The sequence below is a fragment of the Haliotis asinina genome, chromosome 2 (genome assembly GCF_037392515.1).
Source record: "Haliotis asinina isolate JCU_RB_2024 chromosome 2, JCU_Hal_asi_v2, whole genome shotgun sequence".
NCBI lineage: Eukaryota > Metazoa > Mollusca > Gastropoda > Lepetellida > Haliotidae > Haliotis > Haliotis asinina.
Genome location: NC_090281.1, coordinates 88,998,915 through 89,020,679, shown reverse-complemented (window position 1 = coordinate 89,020,679; position 21,765 = coordinate 88,998,915). Strand labels below are relative to the sequence as shown.

The window sequence follows — 21,765 nt, the reverse complement described above, 5'->3', positions numbered from 1 at the left end:
CTTTTGCACAACTGCAGTTAATGATAACAATATTTAAAGCATCACATACTCTTCAAAAAAGGCAGAGGAACCTGAACTTTGAAGTTTGGTAGAAAGAAAACACACTAAGAAATATTACAATCACATTCATCTTGTGTATGCAGCATCATTTCACGTTATCACCACACACAAACATAATGCATGGGAAACGTGCACAACGTGGGAGCCTCCAGCAAGTGCATGGGGTGTCATTGTGAATCTTGACATTTTTCAGGCAGGTTGATAAATCACTGTAGACCATTTATTCCGATAATATTCTTGCATCTGTGCAAGGTCATGGTCTTGCATCTGTGCATGTGTTCACGGTTAAATCACACACTACTGACTGAAAATTGTAAACCTGAAATTTTCATGTCATGCTCCAGTCACCTAAGAAAGGGGAGAACTGAACGAACAGCTTTGCTTTGAATGAAATCCACGTGGTGATGCATTCCCAAATCATCCATTATTATTGTATCAACATTGCTTCAATCCCCTATATCTCCCAATTTTGACAATCGTACATTGGAAGTACAGTTCCCCTACTTTTTCTGAAGTGTATATTTACTTAAGGTGCACTTGTATTTTTCTGCATGGTGCATTTTCAAATATTTTGTGAACAGCAAGGCACAATCTAAATTTCTGTAAGTGGCAGATCATAATTTGATGCTGAAATGTGGCATAAAACGCATCCCGAGTGTATCCCTGTTGGTGATAACATGAATCAATCTTTTTATTCTATGTACATGGTGAATGAGTAAAATGGTTTCATGACTGCTTGGAAATGTATTCCGGTTATCTGTGTGGGTCTGTTTGAGAAGAGGTGATGGCCACTTCCATTCTTGATGTCCTTTTCCACCAGATGTCATCCTTTTCAACATTTTGGAATGTTACTAATAGCAGCAATAAATTCATTTAGATATAACCTCTGAATCTAATTCATAATTTACATGAAGTAGTTCTTTGGACAAACTGTCAAAGCCAATGATTCACATACTGAACCGTGTACAGTTCACACAGAGGAAGATTCTTCAGAGAAAGTCCAGAAATATAACCATGCACTCATGACAGGGTAATTCAGAATTCAAACTGAATATTGTGTACACTATAAACCCCATTCTCACACTCCTGTCAGGATTTGCATCAAAAAGACACTGAAAACTTACGAGTTCAAAGTTTTCTAAAAATATTCTTAATTGCACCAATAAGTCACTGACAGTCGAGACCGAGAAGCTGTCTTCTCCATCTGAGATTATAGAAATGTTTAAACACTTACCATTGTGATATTTATGAGGAGATTGTTGAGTGGAGTCCTCTTCAATCTTGCATGAATAATGCAGCTGAACCATGTTTGTCCTAACTTTATAGATCTACAGAGGGAAATCGTGTGATCAACAACTGTGTGTTGATCACAGCTCGCTTAACAACTTTTTTTGTTATTGCATGTATCCGAGGTTTTTCAATTGGTTCGAATGAGTTTAGTTTTATGCTGCACTCTAAAATATTCCAGCAGTATGGTGGCAGTCTGTAAATAATAGAGTGCGGATTTGACAATCCAGTGATCAAGAACATGAGCATCAATCTACACAACTGGGAACAGATGACATGTGTCAAATAAGTCATCAAGTCTGACCACCACATCCCATAAGACGCCTCTTATGCTAGCACAGTTTATTAGATCTTCATGTGTAGTTAAATTTAAAGAAAATAAGAATGTTTTGATGAAACTTATATGAAAGTATATCTTCTATTCAGCATGAAAAAAAAAAGACCCTAAACCGGAGGGTAACTGGAGTGAGTGAGTGAGTGAAATGGGTTTTCCAGGTTGATAACAGCCTAAAACACACAGTGGGCTACACAAAACAGTGGTTGTCAGACAAAACTGTTTTTAGACTGGCCCAGCCAAAACCCAGATCTCAAACCTATTGAGAATGTGTGGGGATTGATGAAGGACAGAATAAACCAAAGGCAATTTTAAAATACTGAGAGCATGAAAAGAAAAGTGGTCGAATATTGGAATACGCTGTCACATGAGATCCTACTTTGATCAGTACTGTGTCTGGGTAAATTTGGGAAATCATTTGGGATTTTTTTTACAAACAGAAAAGTTTGACAAAAAGGTGTCATTTGAGATAAACCTGTCAACAATCTGAGCTCGACAGCATAGCTTGGCATGGTTATTCCAATTGTGGTGATCTTTTGACACAGAATAAAATCCCCAAATCCAGAACTATCATAAGATAGTGAAGAAACATCCAACACTGTTTAGTTTGCTCAATAGATGATGCCAAACAATTAGATGAAACAACTTGCCATTAAAATAAAAACCACCTTTTCCTCATTACATAACTAGCCATATGACCAACATTTTCACAAGGCATAGACTTTGACCTCTGCTTCAAAACATATTCCTGAATTAATGGTGGCCATATTGCAGCATAATAAAGACACATTTCATCATAAAAAATCATGGTTAACACACTTTTCAGTAGTACTTGATTTCAGGTGGACAACAAGAAATGAAAGGATGAACAGAAACTTTTATGTTTTCATTCACAAAAAAAGAACAATCAAAAACAACAGTTTGAATAGTTCCCATCACTGGACAAGCCATTAATGGAATCAAGATAGATCAATAAACTCACAGTAACGATGCTGTATACCCTTGTGGTTTCACACACCATTCATCTGCTTTACAGTCTCAGCCTAATGCTCAGTTACAAACTGAACACATTAATTCACTCTTTATTTAGACTCTTAAACTTTAATACTTAACATGAGTTTGACACAATTTGACATCAAAGACATCAAACTGTGTACAAACTATCCGAATTATCAAACTAAAAAACATTCAAAATGATAAAAACTACTACCCTTTAAAAAACATCATGATAAGAAAACATACTAGCACTGTAAAGAACACATTTTTACTGCAAGTTACCACGACTAAATATGGGACGACCACCTATATTCCCCCACATACCTGCCCTCGCATGCTGGCCTCAGCAACTAACTCAAGATGGAGAGACAGTACTTAGACTGTCGTCAACCAAAGTTGGGCTCGAATGTCTCCTTCAACAAGTGCTTTCTTTACCCCCTGTCAATCACCTAACACCCCTTTAAAGAAGATAATAACAGCGTCCACACTACCATAACAAACACAACAGGCCATTTCATTTACTACAACAGGGGTTAACAGATTACAATTCATCTGTGCGATCAGTTAGTCTTTTACTTAGATGTTTAACCCCCCTCAGAAGTATAATCGTTCACGCAATAAGACAAACCACACCACTGTGCCAATTTGTACACAGCAAATAGATACTCGTCATGCAACATATCGCAGTACACTTTGCCGGTGTTGCTCCCTGAGCCACTTCATCATAGTGTCGTGATAATCCGCGTGTTGGACATATTAAATCCTTTGTTAACCAACAATATACCACAAGATAAGATCTTGTACCGCTTATCCTCAATCAGCGACCAGAATCGCTGGGCCACCATTGATACGTGATCACAGGGGTGCGATAGGTTTCGTGGGGGCCCCGTGCAGGGTAGCTCACACAGTGGTGCCAACAGGCCCCCTACCTGGGTCCTCAAAGGAAACCCCATGCAAGTTTCTAACACATATTGTATAAACATTATCAGTCCTTAGCCACATGACATCTGGGATATTTATAGGAATTAACATCTCATGAGAAAACAGTTTTGGCATTTACAGTTTTAATCCGATCTTATAGAGAGGCACATGTCCATCTTGCACAGTTTAATCTTTTAAAATGAGTTTGTGGTATTGTTTGTTTGCTGTACAATATGTTTTGTAATCTCTTTCATGGGTGAGTGACCATTCCTTGTAATTGTGTAATAGGATACTGTTTAAAATCATTGTTCATGTCAAAGTCACACTAACACAGGTCTGCAAGGTGATACACTGGGTATAGCAAAAATTGTGAATACAATCATTTACAAGGCACATGAAAACAGGCAAAATGTTTGGAAAGTCCATATTATGAGTTACACACAAAAGCATTCTGGTAAATATCAAATGTGGGAGATTTATCAGTTTTAATCAGCAGAAAATTAATGCAGAGGATTTTTTTATTTATTTTCAAAAAATTTTACATGATAATGAAATAAATTTGTTATTGACATGATTGAGCAAGTGAGTGTAGTTTTACGCTGCTCTCAGCAATATTCCAGCTATATGGCAGCGTTCTGTAAATAATCAAGGCTAGACCAGACAATCCAGTGATCAACAGCACGAGCATCGATCTATACTGGAAACCGGTGACATGTGTTAAGTCTCCTCTTATGACAAGCATAGTCGTCTTTTCTGGCATGCTTGGGTTGCTGAAGGCCTATTCAACCTAGGACCTTCAAGGGTCTGTTGACATGATGGATAACTGAAAACAAACTCATAACAATTCAATCATCATTGTGCTCAGTAAAATCATTAATAAAGTAGTAACAATGCAAAAAGCATTTCACACTATTCAAAGATACACTATTCTCATGTACTATTCTAAACTTTCGTTGGTAGTAGAAATGCGACGGTCATATTGCCTTGTATGGTTTTTCACAGATGTAACTGAAATGATGTAGAGAAGATACGTAACCCGAACATAAACTGTCGCCAAACTGTTCATCATTTGTTTTTCTAGAAACGTTGGTCTTAACATAATGGGCTGAAATGTCACAAGAATCGCGCGTCAGTTAGCCCTGTGCGAGGATTCTGAATTTAGGTCACAGACACCGTTGTTTGTTTCCTGACATAGATTAATCGAAATTAGGCTTAGAAATTATTGAATAAGGCATCTTTGAAAAGAAATACAGTTCATTCTACCACCATGTATAGTGTAATAAATCACACTTTCGCCCTGAACTATTATAGTTAAAGCACGAGGGTGCACGCAAGCGTCCTCGTGCTTTAGCTATAATAGTTCAGGGTGAAAGTGTGCTTTATTACACTATACGTGGTGGTACATAGAAAGAACTGTATTTCTTAATTCAGAATCCTATTTGACTAATTTTAATAGCTTAATTTCATATCTATAAACATAAACTTTCAAATCAAATATCGCAGTTATTCATTTTGAAGAAATAATTGAACTATTGCCAAAATGTCGAAAAAATTAGATATTAGCAAGGTTTCAGGGATACCACTGCAAATGAAAACAGTATGAAAATCTTATTTCAGAAGCTAGCACTGATAACATGACTTTATTTATTTATTTTATTTTTGCATTTTATTTGTATGGATGTTTGAGTGAATGTTGCATCTGTGTTAAAATAAACCAAAAGACTCAGTGAACCAATGTACTGTATGCACACTGTGTGCATTTATTGTTCACTGCAAGAATAAAAATTGAAATAAAAAAAACAAAACAATATATTTGCCCTCATTAGTAAGAAAACATCATATTGTTATGAGCCACAAATACATACATGTACATTGTACCTTTATTGCAATATCTTGAAGTGATAATAATGAGAACTACTTCCTACTAGTAGTTGAAAATGTATTTGAATCATGACCATAAGGATTTTGCTTGACACAACTTGTAACATTAACAACTTCTTCCACAGAAGTGAGGTGGGGGTCGAAGTGAAAATATTGCGTGATGAATTTCTTCACATACTAAATTCACTTGTTTGTAAGCATTCACTCACCACTATGTAGACACTAGTCAATGTACATCTTTATATTTGGTCTTACAATCCTAAGTAATTCATAATCATACTTGTATGTATTTTGAAATGTAATAAAAAGAAGCGATCTGCTGCTACTTACAGCGAATGCATAGCAGGAATGTAATATCTAGACATTTTATAGTTTGCCTATGTGAATCATAATCCGCACGTATGCCCTAATGTATGTTGTGTGTATCATTACATTTCACGATGAAAACAATGATTCTGTTGAAAGATCTCATCTGCTTACAATGAACACCTGAAAACAACAGAACAGCACTCCAGCCCTCATTGCTGATCAATCCTATCTTTATGAGTATTTTTAAATCTGCCTCTCCAATAGTTGACTTTTTCCCGCACCAGTACCAATAGCCATTGTCATTGTTAATCCCTTTGATAACACCCTAATGCTGTCTTACTTAAACCCATGTAGGTGAATGTAAGTCTTTTCTATGCTGCATTCCTTCACTCTTATTTGACAACAATATCAGAAAACACAACCAATTTCAAAATATTTTTGTCCAACACAAATCCACTGTTTTGAATTTGTGCACGTGTGAACATCAGTGGCACCTTCAACATCTACTGTTAGTCTGCACAGGGGGCATGGACTCCTGCTGCTTGAGGAATACCTCAAAACACATTGTTTATTGTTTACCTGTGTATTCCAGGTATATTCCTAATATATGACAAGGTCATGAAATGTGGATAATAGAAGCGTGACAATACAGAAAATTCGCAATATGATACAAAACACGATATCTTGGAATGATACGATACGATTCGATACACATCACCATATGCTATCTTCAGAATTTTCTTTAGCAACATATATTTTTATATCAAGTAAAAGTGTAAATATTGACATAACCGTCCATTTCTGGAGACAAACAACATTATCTGGCCTCATGTAAAAATGTCAGGTTTTGATTGGTCCACGTGACTCTGATAAAATACCATGTACATCCATCACGATCCACCAGCGTGAGTATACGACTTTCATACTCCCGCTGCGAAAGTCATATTCTCCCGCTATGGCTCGGTGACGACGCGAGAAGTGAGAAAAGCGTGCATCGACAAGCCTTTAGTAACGTGTGGTGCACTGAGGTCAAACGATCAGCTGGTGTCAACATGGCAGCAAGTCAACTCGATGCGTGTTGTTTTGTTTTGATTTAGTGAAAACATTCAGCTAGATAAATGCGTTATCACATCGTGTCGAGGGAAATACACAAACTTACTCAGGGCTGATAAAACCCTGTATTTCCCTCGACACGATGTGAGAACTTATAATGTTGAGGTCAACGATACGTATCACAAAATAAGAAGAAAGTATCAATTTGATGAAGCATCACAATTATCGATACTACAATATATCGTCACACCTCTAGTGGATAAACTATTCAGACTCAAAAATGCCTAGTCTTTTTTGGTGTCTGCACACTACATCAATCCTTGGGTGAAATGTCATGGTCCAGTTAAGAAGAAAGTTTGACATCCTGTCAGAGGATGAAAAAAAGACAAAGAAATAATCCAGTTTTTTACAAGATGATAATCTGGATTATGATAAGTAGACAAGAGAAAAGTAATAAAATTTCATCCATTTCATTTGCAAGCCAATAATAAATACAATCTATCTTCTGGTTTGTTTTTTTCAAAACGCCAGAGGCTCAGTAAACTTTCAAAATCCACTGAACCAATATTAATTTCACTTGACCACAATTCACAGTTTGGTTTCTTTTGCAAGTCAATCTAAGAATATCCAAGGAAATGAAACACAGACATTAGTTGGTAACAATTGCATTCTATCTCATAATCAAAATACATACATCAAAACATTTCAGTAGTTGGGCACAACTGTACCACAGTAAAGTTTAATGTGGATATTTACTTGAGAATGAAAATTCCACTCAACCTGGACAATGGTATTTTTCAACCTTTGTATCACAAGCTCTTGTCCATTGTTCTTGGAAGTGTTTTATTAGCATAACATATTACCTGGTCATTAGGGCAATATTAAAAAAATAAAAATGTACTTATTTTGATAATCTTCATAACTAATACATTACACACATATTAAATAAGTATGCCCTCGCAGATTTTATCTAAATAAATACCATGTAAGGATGCTGAACCCATACATATCCAAACTGAATGAACTATGTCAATCTTTGTACAATTCACTCTCATATGATGTCATTGATGACATTTTGTGTGAACTACATGAGTAAACTATTCCATACCTCACACGATGCTCACATTATTTAAAATATTAACACACATATTAGTCGATTAGTGTGACTCTACCAACACCTTCAACATCAACGTTTATCACAGGTCGACTTCGTATCCATAGCAAAATTTAAAAAGGTTGACTTCTTGTGAATAAACAAGAGCTCCTGATAAGCTTTTGGCCATGTGTGTATGATACCCATACTTGAGAAACTAAGTGGGTTATTTCCAATTTCATGTGGGTATCAATACTTTTTGATATCCACCATATCATTAATAAATGGGTGATCATTTCAAATAAGTTTATGAGGTGAGACATTTTCCTATTCAACTGACATAATAGATAATAATAATTGTAGTCAAAATCCTCCCAAAATGAATAACTATTAATGCTACAGTATATGGCTAATAGCTGACACAGCTTTATCCACTTGTGCTGTACGAATTATAGTCTGTCCTACAGACCCTGAAGCAAATTTATCCAAGAAAGTCCATGCTAGTCTTGAAAATGTTGCAAGTCTAGATTCCCCTTGCTTTTGAAAATGAAGAAAGTCTCAGGGCTTTGGACTAACAGGAGCCCCGGCAACTTTCACGAGACTGACGAATAAAATTGTTAGCAATGAAAAATTTCAAACCATCCTCATCTACTTGGATGGCATACTCATTTTTGGCAGTACCTTTGGAGAAACACTTCAAAAATTAGACTTGGTTTTGACAAGACTTGCCAAATTTACCTTCAAAGTAAAGCCAGAGAAATGTCAGCTATTTGAAGAGAAACTGCAGCATCTTGAGCAAAACATATCCTAAGAAGGTATTTCACCAGATCAAATCAAAATCAATGCAGTGGTTGAATGGCCTGTTCCAAAAACATGCTTTCACAGGACCAGGAGACAGGCAGAACTTGTAATATACTACCGACAAGAAATAAGGGAACTAATGAAATAATAGCGAATTTGAAATTGCTTCAAATATCCACTAAATCAATTTTAGGCGTCAAGTTCAATATCTGGTGTGTCCACCATGTTGGGCAACACATTCACGGCACCTTGATGGCATGCTGTTAATCAATTTCCGGATGGTTGCCCGTGGTATTGCCCGCCATTCCTCTTGGAGAGCTGCACCAAGCTGGGCCAGGTTGGCAGGTCCTGGGTACCTGGTGTACACCCTTCGACCAAGAACGTCCCGGAGATGTTCAATTGGGGACAGGTCTGGGGGCTTAGAGGGCCAGTCCAATGTCTGGATACCTTCTTGTCGGAGATATGCGGAGACAATTCGGGCCCGATGTGGTCTGGCATTATCATCTTGGAATACAAAATTTCGGCCGATTGCTCTAGCCAATGGAGCCACAACAGGACGCAATATTTAGTCAACGTATCGCTGACCAGTCATGGCTCCGTTAATGATGACCAAATCTGATCGTCTGTCATGTGTAATCCCAACCCACACCATGACAATACCACCTCCATATCGATCATGGTCAAGAATTGCTGCTCTGGCATATCGCTACCCGCTCCGACGCCAACAACGTTTTCTGCCATCTGTGAATCGTAGGCAAAACCTTGACTCATCAAAGAACATGGTGTAACGCCAGTGGCGCATAGCCCGTCCCTGATGCTGCCTAGCCCATGCCAATCTTTGGCGCTTATGGTGAGCTGAAAGGGGGACACCCTTAAAAGGCCGTCTTGCTTTCAGACGAGCTTGATAGAGTTGGTTTTTAACGGTTGAGGTTGAAGTGCATCTTCCAGTGAGTGTGCGGAATTCTCTATTGATGGCAGGGGCCGATTTAAACCTATCACGTAGAGCAATTAACGTAATGAGACGATCCTGTCGTGGTGTCGTTGATTTTGGTCTACCACGCCCAGATCTCGTTGCAACCCCACCCGTTTGACGGTACTTATCCCACAGGCGTGAAATTACACTTTTTGATTTACCCATCTGTCGGGCAACTTCACATAATGATGCCCCCCCCTCTATCATCCCCACAATTCTCCATTTTGTTGCTTCACCGAGATACTGCCTCGGAGGCATTTCTGTCAGTAAGTGTCTATCTCTATTGCATTAGTGATTGCGACTTTTCCAGTACATTTACAGGAGTTAACTTCTGTATGCACGTGTAGCACGTGCTGGGCATGCATTATGCGAAATTCCATTGTCATTGGATGTTGTATTTGGGAGATACGCCACGATAACGGACCCTGTCACAGTCAAAGTCATCTACATTCAATTTCTTGGTTCCCTTATTTTCTGTCGGTAGTATATATTAGCAATGCTGCGTTGTGCTACTCGGTCACAGTGCGACCTGCTGAGAACATGACAAACTACAGCAGGATACAATCAGAACTGGTTGCGCCGAAATGGGCTGTTACAGGGAAGTACAGAGATTTCTTACTTGGTGCACAGTGTACTGTTTACACAGTGGGCTGTATGACCTTTCCAGTTATATAAAAACTTCAGCTAAACTTGGAACTGTGGAGATGAGGTGGATTGGTGAACTAGCTCAGTGCAATTTGACCATTTGTCACAGGTCTGGATGAAAAACAAGAATGCTGATTCTCTCAGCAGGAGTCCATCAAGACTAGGGGTTGTTGTCATCATGGCACAACACAAGGCAGCATCTACAATATTACCAACAGACCTGAAATTACAATTCAACCAGGACAGACAAGCCATTCATGCTCTAGACGAACCACTCTCATGTACCCACATACCATCTGTGTCAAAGAGAGAAGCTGCAGCAAGAGGATACACCCATTTCTAGATCCCTTCATTACTGGGACCAAAGTAAGGATCAGCAAAGAAGATCCAGGTACAAGGAAACTACTGAAATGCTGGACACAGATCATAATGCAAAATGGAGTGCTCTACCGACAATCCTGAGCAGACAAGACTGTAACAAGAAGACAAAGTCATCAATATCCCCCACAATGGAAAAATACTCTTCATGAATGTATCACTATTTATGATGATGTCAAATGTTTTGGCAAAGTGGAGAGACAGTACTGAAAATATTTTATTCAGAATTCCAACACTACCAAAAGTAAATCACCTGACCAATCTATGTGCCATCTTTAGTGAAGAAATACTGAAAGGTTTTACATTTCTGCTCCGGAAAAGAGCACACCCCAAATTCAGTCAAAGTTGAACTTGTTGCCATGGAAATGCCAAAATATATTTTGTTCAGAATTCCAAAGCTGCCAAAAGTGAGTGAGTGAGTGAGTGAGTGAGTGAGTGAGTTTTACGATGCACTCAGCAATATTCCAGCTATATGGCGTCCGTCTGGAAAATAATCAAGCCTGGACCAGAGAATCCAGTGATCAACAACATGAGCATCGATCTGCACAATTAGGAACCAATGACATGTGTCAACCAAGTCAGCAAGCCTGACCACATGATCCCATTAGTCACCACTTACGACAAGCATAGTCGCCCTTTTATGGCAGGCATAGGTTGCTGAAGGCCTATTCTATCCCGGGACCTTCACAGGTCCCAAAGCTACCAAAAGACACAAGTACACCACCACATCTGTCCAGTTTGGTTTAGAAATAGTGAACAGTTTTGGGAAGAGTTCTCCTCGCGATAAATAGTACACCAAGCAAAATCATTTAAAGTCGAACTTATTGCTATGTGAACGCAGATATAATTTTATTCAGAATTCCAAAAGGAAAAAGTTACCAAAAGGCATCAGTACACTACCAGAACAATCTATGTGCCAAGTTTGGTTTAGAAATAGTGAACAGTTTCAGAGTTCTTCTCAGGAAAAGAGTACACCCTCCAAATTTCAGTCGAAGTCAACTTGTTGCCATTGAAACCAGTGTTGACGAATAGCGTCTGACCCTCTGACAAATCTGGCAGATTTGCCAGTGGTCAGATAGAAATCACCAACCGGCCAGCCCCAGTGTCAATGCCAATTGTAAGAAATGTCAAATCTGAAGTGCTTGTTTAACTTATTCTGTGGGTCCAATGAATTTTCAGTGGGTCAGACAGACATATGAAACCTACAGGACCCAATGTCCTGTCACTTTGAAACACCATCATGAACACTGGGAAATACAAACAATACTTTATTCAGAAATCCAAACCTACGAAGAGGCACCAGTATACCACATGATCTATCTATGTGCCATGTTTGGTGAAGAAATAGTGAGGAATTTTAAAATTTTGGCCCAGTAAAGAGTACACCACCAAATTCAGTCAAAGTCGAACCTGTTGCCATGGAAATGCAAAAAATAAATATATTATTCAGAATTCCAAAACTACTAAAAGGCACCAGTACATCACCAGATCTATCTATGTGACAAGATTGGTGAAGAAATAATAAACAGTTTTGAAGTTCTGCTCTGGAAAAGACAAATGTGCATGGACGTACATACAGACCGAGTGCATTATAACACATTTATGAAAACGTTCTCATATTAACAGATGTATTTATGAAACACACCAAATGACCAAATTGTGCAGAATCTCAAGCCTGACAGTGAGATTAAGATGAACATAGTTTTTAAGCTTAATACAATAGGGGCTGGTGCACTACATCCTGATATCAAATTTTCAAGATTAGACTCATGGTGACAAAAAACATTATTGACCAAAGCCTGATCATCTCCCCTCGCCACCATCTTTGACAATATTTATGCCATTTCAGGATACTATGACTGCCGCTTTTAGATGCCACGACTGCCATTTTGTATGATTGGCAACTGTTCTCCGGGCACTGTTGTAGCTGATAAATGAGTTTTGTTTCCATTTCAAATGACAAGTTTTTCAGTGTTTGGGTTTTAGAGGCTATTGTTGCAGTTTGGGAAGTTTATTTTCCTATTTTTTTATTTTTGTTCTGTTTTGGTGCATATGAGTTCTGTTTTGATAATTTGTTCACTGTTTGTATGGTAGGCCTAAGGACTATAGCCGAGAGGGGTAGAAATACAATATTGTACCTGAGTAATTTGTTACCAGGACCAGAGCATGGCCTTTGTACAACACTGAAACTGATACTTACATCAAGAACCAGAGTGAGGTATAAGTTCAATATTGTACCCAAGTACATCTTGGGTAGAAAGGTGTCTGTACAATTATTGTAGTACATACAGTTATGATAAGAAGCAGAGTGAGGTGTCAGTACAGTACAGTAACAGGCAGTACTTACGATCATGACAAGAACCAGAGATTGGCGTAAGTTCAGTACAGTAACAGGTGGTACTCACAGTCATGACAAGAACCAGAGATTGGCATAAGTTCAGTACAGTAACTGGTAGTACTTATGATCATGACAAGAACCAGAGATTGGCATAAGTTCAGTACAGTAACAGGTGGTACTTACGATCATGACAAGAACCAGAGATTGGCATAAGTTCAGGACAGACACTGGTAGTACTTACAATCTGGCATAAGTTCAGTACAATAACGGGTAGTACTTACAATCAGGCATAAGTTCAGTACAATAACGGGTAGTACTTACAATCTGGCATAAGTTTAGTACAATAACGGGTAGTACTTACGATCATGACAAGAACCATACAGTACCCACACAACCAGCAGGCTTCTGTTGATGTTCCATGTTGCTACATTAGATGCTGAAAGAGCTGAAACAAACCAATCAAATGTGAGAATCTCATGAGCATCAAAATGACCAAACCCTGCAGACAAGTACGAAGACACTATCTAAGACCAATCCAGTCATCCAGCATGTCTATGTTTCATTAATACCTGTCCAAATGAAGAATGTCGTTAAAGTGAATTTTCCTGAAAGCGTAAACTGTTTCTGTACTAGTCTGTTCTAGAGGATGACAACTGAAAAGCATTGTAACAGAGGTTACTAAGGGTATGTTTAATCATGGAGGAACAGACAAGAACGGCGTAAGTGATGTTAACACCTCATTCTCATTATCCCTTTGATCTTTCAACAAATCATCTTAGAAAGCAGAATATACGTCAAAGGTGACATTTAGCAACAAACGAACAAACCAACGTCAGCCTAACAGAGTAATCATTGTCAACACCATAGTTTCAGGTTTATAAAACATCAAACTATTAAGACACAGAAAATAATGTAAACATGATTAACTCAGGCAGGATTTAAACATTCTTAATTGCTTTTCACTGCCTGGGGAAGAAAATTCTGATCGGTAATTGAAAATACACATTGATATATAGACTTCTGAAATAATCTTATGTTCCTAAGTCATATATGCACTATTAGCTTAAAGTTTGCTTCAACATTTAACAAGGGATATTGTATTGCCAAGGCAGTTTTACTAACACAATACTTCAATAACCCAGAACCTTCAAGAAATAATCTTTTTCTCACTTTTAACTGATTAGTATTTGAAGCCTACAAAACCCTGACTCCATGATGATCTTGAGTCGTTTAATTTTTATGCAAGTTGTATTTTTTTCTGAAAACCGTTTAACAAACTTAAAAAAAAAGACTTCACCATTCAAAGTGAGACTCATCATAATGTGGGATGGAACTCTAGAGTTTTGTGGGGCAGTTTAGATTCTGAACACTTACAACAAACAAGACTTCAGAGTTATGTCCCTTCTACTGCTGAAGCTGCCAACCCAACCTTGTGTGGCTTATATATACACTCTCTACACAATCTTATCTTACCAACAAAAATGTGTCACACTTACAATTATGACTGTGTATAGAGACCCTACCTACTTCCTGGTTGATTGCAGCTGTTCCATACCTAACAGACTGGTTGATTTTCACAATTTTATAATGTAAGATCAAATGATATTGTTTAACATAAACCATGGTAACCTGGTTTTATCAAATTGATTACACGTTCCTAAATATCAATCAATTATCAAAAAATACAACTGATAATTTTTAGCAAAAATGCCAAAATGTCTGAAAGAAATTAATATGCTGTTCAGTATATTATCAATTGTTTTGGACAGCGCTACTGACAGAGGTATCGATACAACTGGTTCAAATACTTGAAATGAACAATCTTATTCAAATATCTTATTCTGGTATAGACCTCATATCATCAGGAGGCAAGAAGGAACTGGCAATGGATGTCCAGTTTCATATTGTCAAACAAAGCTTGGGATTGGGGAGTTTAGCTGAAATCTATGCATAATCCATTCTAACAACACCAGGTTTGTTAACTTCTAGTCAGATTTCGATGATCTTTATCTTCATGTAGAAAGGCAGAGATCTATCGTATCAATGTATCTGAATGCCAAGATCAAAAGGTTCTGACTCAGAGATTTCATATCGCTGTAATTTGTTTGCATTTCAGAGGGCATAATAGGAATTATTCTTGAAATCTCAGAATTTCTATTTGTTACAAGTTGGCTAACAAATTATCAGTTATGAACAAACTGCTTACAAGATGTGGGACACATAGTGGTATCAGATGCAGTCATTCAAGTACATGTGTAACACAAGCGATTTCTCACAGCAGAAATATTGGCAGTCAAGGTAATGTCAATAGCCAGTACACATGGACTGAATGATTGGCTATATTTAGACACAAACACTACGCCAAGGTACCTTTGACATTTCTAAAATGTCGCACACTTCATAATGGTAGCCAGGAATCTCAGAAATGGAGATTATGTCCACACTGGAATAGATTACCTAAAGCTCTGTACGAACCATGTATGTATACAATGTCAACAGGTAGGGTCAATGCTGATCAGCTAAAACGAAGAGTATGTTAAAGTCACTTTCCTGACCCTGACATTAAGATTGTTGACCTAACTGTTTGTAAATGTTATCTGCTTTAAGGCAGCTCACATGATGTAACGGACGTGTTTTACGAGATGGGTAAGAATATAAACAGTCATTAGGACAACAGTTTTCTCTTTATTCACTTGAACATTCCTATAATTCAATATCCTGGATAGATATGCGGAAAATGTTAAGAAAAACATATAATTATTACAAAAGTCTTCTTTCTAAACTGACAACTACTTATGTTTCCAGACAAACACAAACTACATTGTGATGAAAACTATTTCCAATACTGAATTGCACAGAGGATTAAGATTTACTATTTCCTTCCAAAAAGTCCAGGGAATAATCTTGGCATTATCAGAGGACAATATTTGCTCTGTTGTAAATGCAAAAGAAATTATGACAACATGAGTATACTACTTACACTGATCACGATATATTGTAATGCTAAAGACTGAAAGAGTAACTGGTATTTTAGTGGTATCATTACAAATACATCAATCAAGTTGTTAGTAACTTTACACTGTTCAAAAACAGTTACATATATTTTAATTGTACTTTTCACATGTACTTCCTATCAAAAGTTAGACTCATTTAAAATACTTGCTATATGTATTGCATATACAGATGGTTGCATCAAAGATTAATTCCTCCAAGAACATGCGAGAACCAACTGCAAACCTTATGCAGCTGAACTGCATGAGGATCATGCATCAAATTGCTGAAAATTAAATATCGTCCATATGAACAGCTACATTGTCTTGCAAACTAATGTGACAGTCACTGACACGCTTATAATGAATTGGCAGATATGATTTTTTGTGTGTGTCTTTGCAACTTGCTGCATGCTTTAGTGAAAATGTGTGAAAGGACCTGTTCTTACAATGAACTAAATCAGTTGTCCCTTGAGTTCACAATAACTGTAGTTTACTGTATTCTCCAATCAGTATTCCCAACAAGGTATCTGGCACTTATTCAAAATAATCTCTTGTTTCAGTCAGGGTGCACAACTTTCACACACAACCGTTGGAGGTAAGAAAAACAATTTTGAATTTAAAGCTCTTGAAGGTATACACAGTCCAAGGGACTTATCAGGAGTTGCTAAGAGAGCATTACTTGGCCCATGTCTGCAGCAAATGTCAGTAAAACTTCAAAATATGAACACATCATGTTCTAAACTTTCAGAATTTACAAAAAAAAAGGACGTTTTAAAACAATTTAATTTCACATAATACACATATTTTGTCATTTTGCCATACAAAGGTGCATAGTTTATAATCCTAGAAAATCCCTGTATACATAATATTAGTGCACTTATCAAATTCATGTGAAAAGTATCTGTGATCTGAAACACGTGAATCATTGGATCCACTTATGGTGGGACATATTCCATGTCATGTCAGAGTGGTGGGGTAGCCTAATGGTTATAGTGTTCAGTCATAATGTCAAAGATCCGGGGTTCGATACATCACATTGGTACAGTGTGTGTACCATTTCTGGTGTCCCCCACCATCCTATAGCTGGAATACTGTTAAATAACTCCTCTGTCTCCACAGCCTAGTGGATAGAAGCTGAGGCAATAAACCCACACCCAACTGTGACATTGCTGTAATACTGCTAAATGGGCAATAAATACACACACTCACTAAGTCTCTATATTTCAGCAAGCAAGCACTAAATACACACACAATATGCAAGTTCAATAATCTTGGACAGGATAATAAACCCCATGTCACCTCACTTAAAACTCTATTACACATTATAGTGTTCAATAGTTGCTTGCTGTTTAATGAGACAGTGCTTAGAGGAATTCAAAGGTACGGCTATATGCAATAATTTCATGAGCTATTTTCGACACAGGGTCAGCACTCACATTAATTCAATGAAATTCACAGGAGTGTGTGTATATAATAACATAGGAACATAGCACCTTAATAACAGAGACATAAGAAGCTTCACGCATTGTTCCACTGCAGGGATTATGAAAAAGAAGATAGGCAAATAATGAAAGGAGACAGTTTGTCTAAAGAGTAAGGTGATCTAGTGATCATAAGGCTGAGATATATGACAGAGATTATAGCCCAAACCACTTCGCAAATCTCATTTTCGCCCACACCCTGTGTAATAACAAGTCGCCTTGTTGACCAATACTTGGAACTGCTCATTGTCTTGGGGACTGTGACAAATTCATTTCTTTCCTTTATGAAGGACTGGATGGGAGTCCAGGCTCAGGTTCAAGTGAGTGAGTAGTGAGTATGGTCAGGTGCCACCTTTAGCAATATTCCTGAAATATCCAAGTGGGGGACACCAGAAAAAGACTTTTTTACACATTCGAACCTGTATCTCATGTGGGAAATCAAACCTTGACAAGCAAACACTTTAACCACTAGGCTACCCGACCACTCCTACAGTGAATGATTGAGTGAGTTTAGTTTTATGCAATATACGAGAAATATCATGGTGGGCAACACCAGAAATGGGCTTCACACATTGTACCAAGTGGAGTAAGCCTCAGAAGCTCCTTTGACGGGATGTCATTGTATCTCAGTGGTGCTGATTATTTCTCACAATATCAATGAATGGTTCACAAGGTCAGATAAATAAAGTCTACGAGTCAAAATCTTGTACAACTGGCTTGCAGTTTCCACACATGGGAAAAATGTAAAATATCAGATATAAATATATATTCTAATCAATTAATCTAAACATTTCAAAACATATTACATTTGAACAGTAAAGTCAATATAATGAGTGTTTGGATACCATATGCCCATGATAACCCTATCCTACAGCGTTGATGGCAATCATAGTATATCATAAGGTGACTCAAACACTACATTATCCTATTATTGACATATTCACAAATTCTCAGACGTTTATCACATACGAAATTCACTAGTAATGTCTCAGCCCATATACCAATTACATGGTCTCTGGTATGTCTACACTTCATCCCCGATATGAAATATAGATCAAGTATGCTTTGAGATGCCCCCTGAAATAGGTCCCAGCATGGAACACAAGTAGCAATATACTAATCTATGTCTCCACCCTGTTAAATGAGCGTGTATAAGTATGTATTCCTATATATTTACTTCACAGTTAGACATTCAATGAAGTCAATTACGTTCTCTCTTCAAGGGTTTTCAAAGAAGGGTCATATTCTCACTAAGTCTATAACTAACTAGCTCACAGTGGTGGACAAAGTGACCAGTGTGTTCCCCTCTCATCAACGTGGAGATCCACTTACTGAGCTATGTTGGAAAATGAGTTGAACACTTGAATCACCTTCAAATTATCATCCAGATCTAAAGGTATGTATTTCAGGCATCTGGGAAACTTTCACCAAGATCCATTATTTTGGGATGGCGTGACTGTTCCTTTTTCGCATCACTAGTTTTTCAGGTCAAAGAAATATTAAAATATCAAACTACTGAGTTAGAGCAACAAATGGCATAAAATAACTTGTAATCACTTCATGACCAGTCTTCACTGCATGTTTATGAGTGAGTAAGTGAGTGAGGCTAGTTTTACGCCGCTTCCAGCAATATCACACTGTAATACAGCATAAATGGGCATCACACATTTCAACCACATGGGAAAACCAGCCTGACTGAACACTTTAACCACTTGGCTACCCCACCAACCAACATCTATTTATGACACAGGACACAAAGATGAGAGTCAGTTCAATGTCAAGAATGAACACCCAAAGTGTAAAACCAGGATGTGTCTGTATACTGATATATAACACTAACTGGTTGGTTGGTTGAATAATGCAGCACTCAGCAATATTCCAGTCTGTAAAGAACTGAGTCTGGCCCTGACAATCCAGTGATCAATATCATGAACATCAATGCACCAATTAAATAACTTGTCTTTTAATCCATTGTTTTCATACTGAAATGTTTTTATGACCCTTAAACATGTTGCATCCACAGGGATTTGTATCGCTTAGAAACAGCGCTCGAAAGACATACATGTGTATAGACCCTATCCGATTGGCCACTGCCACTGTATATTTCATTTCCCACCAATATACAGTAGCAGTGGCCAATCGGATGGCCCGAGTCTGTTTGCGCGGATCTGCTCTGTTATTTGAATGTCAAGGTCACTTATGGCCGACAAGTGAGTAGGTTTGCCAGCAATTTTGGTGGAAATGTTTGCTTACTGTCGAGAAAATGACATGTAGATGTTGCAATAAGTTTTCCGACCCACGGAATGCCGCAGCCGATCGAATCCAGCCCAGTGATGGTGCTGTCAACGTGTCTGGAATTAATAAACTAATTTAAAAGGTGAGTTTTCGCCGTATTTGGTGATCCATGATTTTAGCGTGAAATTGCGGAGGTAGCTGTTTTCGATGATTCGTGGCGTGTAACTTTTGAAATAATGATCCGATTGTGACCATTTATGGCTCATTTTGTAGGGAAATCATCTGGCGTTCGATCCGTTGGCCTCGACGTTGCCTTAAAAATATTTTACCCGGTGACATGGAACTTTGATCAAGGAGGGGGTGGTTTCTTCGTTACATCCCTTTCCTTTTATATAGTACTAGGGTAGGGTCTATACACATGTCTTTCGAGCGCTGTTTCTAAGCAATACAAGTCCCTGTGGTTGCATCAAAGAAACTTACAGTGTTTACAAACAGTATTATTTACTTAAAATAATCTACAAGAAATCAATATTACTGCCTTTAAGTGAGCCAATCCCCTAGTAAACAGTCTCATATTCAGGGGTTGAAAAAAATGTTGAAAAGTCACTTGCCACAGGGCAACAGGCTTCAAGAAAGCAACTTGTCCTGACTAATTTTTCACTTGCCCTGATTTTATGACACAATGCATGATGTTAATGTTTACTGGACTATTTATTGAAGAGTGATAATTTCACTTTCAATAGCTCTACTTTATTATTATTGCGAGATTTAATAGCTTAACAATGAGCAGATATGAAATGAAATCCATGATAGTTTGAAAGCACAAGTGGAAATTATCTAGCAGTCCATGGCCAAGTAAGATGCCATTATTCGATTGCCCGAAATCAAAACTGTACCCGGCGTCGGGCAATGGGATTTTTTAACCCCTGCACACTGACAAATATTAGTGTTTACGCCAACATATTACTAAAAACCGTCTCCCTCAATACTTCGCTAGTGAATGAAAACAAACATCATTTGACAAAATGTCAAGACAGTCAATGCACATTCTCATAGAATAATAATCCAAATGAAATATTTACAAGACATTTAAATACCCTCAAAACAACAGCATTCAACCTATAATCATTGGCCCCAATAGCCCTGACAATTATCTGATGAACTACCAAATGTCATTCAAGTACAATCATATCATTCACACGTAAACCTTCGTTTGTTAAGTCTTGTCAGTATGCTACCTCCTGAAACACAACAGGCGAAACACGCCACTTCAAAGACCTGAATGAACAGCCTTGGCTATTCCTTACCATACATGAGTGTACTAAGAGGTCTGAGGTTTTTCAGCAAAGGTGTCTGGTTTTGATTGTAATTCCAGACCACCAGAGCAGACGGTGTGTATGTTTGCTAGTCTGTTAACAGACAGGCGATTGGACTGTAATCTGAACCATAAACATGATAATTTGATAAACCTCGAGTGAACCTGTTACCTACACGATAAAGGGCGTCTAACATTCCAGGTAGAAAGCAACACAGCCATACAGAGGTCTGAGTTTGATTCTCTAATAATAATCAATATTTGATGTTTCACGCCTGTCTGCAATATTCCAAGCTTTTTTGTACACAGTCAATCATCCAGGTTGTCCATTGTAAACATTAAGATGTCTAATGCTATAGCATATTTTATTTCAATCTACTGCCCAAACAAAGTGACACAGGCAAGATTCCACGACTAGATGTCAAATCATCAGATATAGGGTCCTCTATATATCAAACGAAACATGAATTAATTCCCTTTTTCCAACAAGTAAATGAGAGTGTCACCACAACAACCTTCAAACACAACTTATCAGCAATGTACCTTGTGAAGATGTAAGATGACCTCAAGGAATGTCGATGCACACAATTTTCTTAAACAACTGCACATATGCTGAAACTTTACTATTCGGCTGAAAACTTGCCACATTACTAACAGAAAACAGTGCTTTCT

At 37.8% G+C, this 21,765-nt stretch overlaps 1 protein-coding gene across 1 annotated transcript in view; it reads right to left on the bottom strand.

The window, feature by feature from the left end:
• The window catches only part of LOC137274542 (zinc finger protein GLIS3-like), a 53,000-nt gene that overhangs the window by 16,094 nt on the left and 15,141 nt on the right, over positions 1–21,765 (bottom strand). Inside the window, exon 2 of the mRNA XM_067807785.1 lies at positions 13,431–13,514. Coding sequence (XP_067663886.1) covers positions 13,431–13,448 — 18 coding nt within the window. The 5' untranslated portion in view covers positions 13,449–13,514. The remainder of the gene's footprint in view (positions 1–13,430; positions 13,515–21,765) is intronic.